Source organism: Frankliniella occidentalis, unplaced genomic scaffold (genome assembly GCF_000697945.3).
Source record: "Frankliniella occidentalis isolate FOCC.00 unplaced genomic scaffold, Focc_3.1 Scaffold216, whole genome shotgun sequence".
Lineage (NCBI taxonomy): Eukaryota > Metazoa > Arthropoda > Insecta > Thysanoptera > Thripidae > Frankliniella > Frankliniella occidentalis.
Genome location: NW_026267342.1, coordinates 380,995 through 386,000, shown reverse-complemented (window position 1 = coordinate 386,000; position 5,006 = coordinate 380,995). Strand labels below are relative to the sequence as shown.

The 5,006-nt window shown below is 59.2% G+C and overlaps 2 protein-coding genes across 2 annotated transcripts in view; one reads left to right on the top strand and one right to left on the bottom strand.

The window, feature by feature from the left end:
* Nucleotides 1-616, bottom strand: part of LOC113213957 (arf-GAP with coiled-coil, ANK repeat and PH domain-containing protein 2) — a 19,070-nt gene extending 18,454 nt beyond the window's left edge. Inside the window, exons 1-2 of the mRNA XM_026433184.2 lie at nt 409-616; nt 21-78 (exon numbers count right to left, since the gene is read on the bottom strand). Of these exons, the coding sequence (XP_026288969.1) occupies nt 21-78; nt 409-473 (123 nt within the window). The 5' untranslated portion in view covers nt 474-616. The remainder of the gene's footprint in view (nt 1-20; nt 79-408) is intronic.
* A 569-nt stretch (nt 617-1,185) lies between these two features.
* LOC113213958 (uncharacterized) overlaps nt 1,186-5,006 on the top strand; it is a 12,034-nt gene continuing 8,213 nt past the window's right edge. Inside the window, exon 1 of the mRNA XM_026433185.2 lies at nt 1,186-1,438. The gene's annotated coding sequence lies outside the window, so the exon portion shown is untranslated. The remainder of the gene's footprint in view (nt 1,439-5,006) is intronic.

Sequence of the window (5,006 nt, the reverse complement as noted above, 5' to 3'; positions counted from 1 at the left end):
CAGAAGATTAAAAAAATTACCCTGTCTAGGCGTTGTTCCAGCTGTTCAATGCTTTGTTCTTGTTCTTCCAGCGAGGCTCTAGACAAAATAGAAAAAATGTGAGTTAAGATTCAAACTACTTTTTCACACAAATCTCAAGGTTGAGACAAAGGCTGGTATCTTTGTACTGCATTAAATGGGAACATTGATAGAGAATAAACTATTACTTGAGTGAAACATCAGTATTTCAAACACAAGACAAAGTGATGAGATGATCCTACATTCAGTACATTTTAAGTAAGAGTGTTGAAGGCACTCAACAACAGACCATTCTTATTTTTACTACTGAATTTCGACTGACATTAATAGTTTGATAGGACATTTCAAGTAAACAATAGTATAGGTTATTGTCATCTTCTATCAAATTACCTAAACTTCGGTGAGTCACGAAGACATTCTTCAAACTCTATAATTGGCGTCATATTGCCACACATACAGAGACGAAAAGTCAATCCACAAGGTAAGAACGATACAACATTAAGGACTAAAATACGATCGAGTAAAAGTCGGCCACAGACAACACTTCGACACCGAAGTACATAATAATAATAAAAACTTAAGAGGGGTGGGTCAGGGACGAGGTGGAGGGGTGAAGGGGGTGATGTTAGCAGAACGCATCATTCGGCTGTCGGGAGAAAAGCCGAAGTGAGTCCGAAGCAGGCAGACGAAGTCACGCCGGAAACGAGGCAGCGAGAACGATGGCGGGCCATTTAAATTGGCGCTATTTTTATTTATTTAATGCGGCTCATGTCAGCAGAGCAGATGACCGGGACCCCTCCGATGTGAGTATAGTTCCTCTAAAGATATTCGTGAGATGGATCGTTCACTTAAAAGAAGTCTCATTTACTAAACCGTCATGACGAAAAGAGGGGCGGTGGTGGGGAAGGACCAATTTTCAAGAATCCGTGCGTGGTTGCAAAAGTTCGAACCGACGTTGCTGTTCTGGATTTTTGGAACGGCAAGCCGGTCCGTCGTGTCCCTTTAATCTCCTCCTTAGTTCCCTTCCTGAACGGCCTCGCCTCGCTCCGCCCCGCCCCGCCTCACCACCCCACCCCACCCCAGCCCGGTTTGGGGCTTAAGCGTGGCGGCGGCGGCGTGGCGGAGCGTGGCGCACCGGGCCGCCTCGCCTCGCATCGCCAGGGCATCATCGACGGCGCACCACACCGCCGCCCGGGCCCCGCCGCGCCAGCCGCACCAGCCGCACCGCGCCGTACAGCCGCGCCAGCCGCGCCGGCACCTGTGGAGTGTGTGGAGCAATACGACATTTCGCCGACACCACCCCGGACCTCGGAGGCCCCCAGCCGCCAGCCGAGCGGCCAGGATGGCGACGGACGTCCCCGACGAGCGCCGCCCCCGGCGCCACCCCCACTGACAACGGGCTGCTCTGCAACACTGCCAGGTAAGCCGCGGAGGCCGCTCCCGCCACAGCACCAGGACGACGGGCGCATAGCAGCACATAGTATGACGATAGGCCCAACTGGCGGCGACACCTCTTCCTAAATCGTGGGAGTGGTGAAGTCCGGAGGTGCGGTTGAAAGGGACATGCGCGGGACGGTTGTGTCCCGAAGGGGCACTGCCACCGGCACCGGCGGAGCTGTGTGAGATGGTGTATTGGAGTAGAGCACACCACCACATGTACCTAGCCGACCAGGTTTCGAGACGCATACACTAGAGAGGCTGTGCCATTTCACTGGTGAAAAGAGAAAAGGGCGTACGTCCAATATGCGAAGTCCGCGGACTTACGCCCTTTTCACTTTTCACCAGAGATTTCGGCAGTGCCGCACGCAGTGGAATGACTAAAAGAGTTTGTGTGAGCCTCCTCTCTGCGTGGTCGTTCAGACGGGTGCCTCGTAAGTAAGTATGGCACAGTGTGTGAGGGGGGGGGGGAGAACAATAGACAAACACATCTGCCGAGCCACGCCGCCGCTACACCGGGCGTAACGCCGGGCGCAGTTTCGAGTCCGTGACAGTCCACTGCGGTTTATGGACCCACGAGGAGATAACCGGCCCCCCATGTCACTCGGTTACGAGCGGTTATGCGTCCTATAGGGCCGCCACCAGAGCACGCCGACGCCGACCCTGCCGCTGAGCAACGAGGACGACGAGGAGGAGGAGGAGGCGATAGATTTCACATGGATGTTTCTGGAGTTTGAGACCGTCTGCTCGCGGCCCCGTGGGTGCAGCGCGGTATTGTCCCGGCCCGGCTGGGCGTGGGCGGCCGCGGGAAGAAGAGAAACAAAATTAACGATGAAGAGAGAGAGAGAGAGATTGAGGAGAGAAAAAAGCCGCTATGTCGATGGTAGATCGATCGGATCGGTCGGTAGGATGGGCCTCTCCAATGTAGAGCCGGCACCGGCTGGGCTGGCGATGCAAGTCCTCGCATCCAGCAAAGAAAGAAAGATAGAGCAGGGGGGGGAGAGAGAGAGAGAAAAAGGGGAGGGGGGGGGGGGGGGGGGAGAGGAGAAAGTGTGCTGGAGAAAAGAAAAAAATAACTGTAACTGCCCACTAGTTCAATGGCAATTGCGTTTGTTTGGTCTGCGTGGTCGTGCTGGGAACATTGTTGCATGCATGCAATGCGGTTCCCCGAAGGTCCCGAAGGACCCGGACGACCCGGAGGACCTATCGCGTGGCCACACCACGCCGCGCCTCGCCTCGTCTCGCCGCGCAATACCTGTGGCTCCGCGGGCTCCGCTGGGCTGGCCCAGAGGAGTCCTAGCCACCCGGGGGACTGACGCAACACTTGCGCGACGACCGAGCAATTTAGTTATAAAGGTGCCTTTGTATGGGAACCTCTTCTATCTCATTCAAAGTGTGCGTGATTAAAAAGTAGTAAGAAAACCCGTTTTCGTTTTTGCTACGATGAAAAATTTAAACGTGTGTCTCGCCCGCATATCGTATGTTCCGCATGCACGCGACGGGCTTCTATAGGGTGACCAGAGAGGGCCGGGCGGCGGGCAGGATCGAGTAGCGTGGGAGACAGGTCAGGGTACCAGGAGGGGGGGGGGGGCTGCGGTCAACCTCGCTGTCACTGTCTCTCGCGCGAGCGCCCGCCAACCACCTCTCGCTCTCTCTCATGAACCGCCAGGCTGCAGAGAGCTGCAGTGCTGCTGCTGGGCAGGCAGGACATTGCTGTCACGTTGTCACGTGGGTGGGTGGGAGAGGAAGGGGACCACGGGGCGGGGGGCGTCTCGAATTTCTATTGCACGAGCTTTTGCACTGCGACGCCCGGGTGGCGGCTGCTGCATGCTGCAGCAGCAGCGGCGCGCTCGCTGGCGCAGATTCCGACACTCGCGCCGGTGTATTTCTTTTTTAAAGTGGACCGAATTACTTATTTTCTGGTCCCAAGCGTCCATAGGAGAGGCAGCCCGCGCGTGTCCGTTCGTAGCGGGGCCCAGTGTAATTGCGCTCTGTCGAGCTCTCGATGACCGGTTATTACAGCCGCCTCCGCCGAGCTACGGCCGTGGCCGTGCTGCAGTCGGGGGCCGCCGTTCGACTCGCTGCAATCCCCAACTTAGTGCGTCATTTTCTGTGCGCGACGGACCTTGGCGCCTCTGTTTTGCGTACGCCAAACGCCAACTCATCTTGCCCCCTTTTTTTGGAGGAGCGGAGAGGAGCCGCCGCAGACTGCGCCTTCCTGGCATGCTGTACCGGATGCGGCCGTGTAGGTGGGTTGCCTACCCGGCGGGCGCTTTCCGGATCTCCGGAAGCCGTCGTCGGTGACATGTCGTCGTTGACGCCGGCGGGGTGACTCGTTTGCACACCACACACGAAGCAGCCACATCCGACACAATAAAGTACAGCTTCGAAAACGCGAAAGCAAGAGGGACCCGACTAGGGCTGTGAGGTGAAAATAACAAGATCCATCATGTTGTCAGCAGCAGAAGGACAGCCCGCCCGGGGCCAGACTCAGTAAGGCGCAGAGCCCCCGTCAGCGGCCGCGTGTCGCGCCCTCTCCGCACTGTACGCACGTAACTCCTGTCTTGGGCGGTCCTGGGCTGCATTCTCCAGAAGAATGCCGTGGAGTGGGCGTCCCAACCCGTCGTCGTGGTCGTCGTCGTGACGCCGTCCCGAGGGGCATACCTCTGCCCTGCCCGACGACGCGACGCCCACACACACCTTTAATTCCTCGTCCCGAGGTGTCCGGCCCGTCACTTCGCCCGCCGGGTCCAGTTATTAGCCGTGGCCGGTCTGGCAATTACCATGTTGTTGTTCTGCTCAAGGACGGACGGCACGGCACGGCCCGCGGCCGGCGACGAGGAGTGCACCGCGACGGGTGCGTGGCGCATTCCCTGGAGTGAGCAGAGTTTGTTCAGAGTGGCGGGGTGCGGCCCGGGTGTGCCGCACAGAGGCGCTGCTGTGGTGGGAGTTTCCTGGAGAGTAGGCAGCAGAGTCCTGGAGGAAGTCCGACCAAAGGGCTGCTGGAGCAGACAGAGCGGAGGGCCGCCGAGTCCGCGCGTCCCACCGCCGCCGCCAGGACCTCCGCTCGCCGCTCGTCATGGGATAGTCGTCAATTGAGGAAATGGAGGGGCCACTCCAGCGGCAGCAGGCCGACCAGGCCGACAGGCTCGCCGCGACGGGCAGGCGCAGCGTTAGAGAGGCGGCCCCCGGGGCCCCACCCGGCCGGCACGGCGACGGCGGTGGCTGGACCGGGGGCACCGGGGGCCGGGCCGTGGGTCCTGGCGGGAGGGGACTTGGGGCCTTGTCCCCGGGCGACACATCTCTACATCGGTGCCGTGGGTGCATATCGCCCGAAGAAGCATTGATCGTCGACCGCGCTGCGAGCGGCCGTGCTGGGCCGGGCGGAGGGCGGCCGATGTGCAGCGTAACGAAACGGAACGGGGCGGAACTGGGGCGGATTAGCATAGTGACGCGTCACGTCGGTAAACACATGCGGCCCACGGCGGCGACCTGGGCAGAGGAGGGCCTGGTGGCCAGCTGAGTGGGGCGTTGGGCGTTGGTGGGGCGGG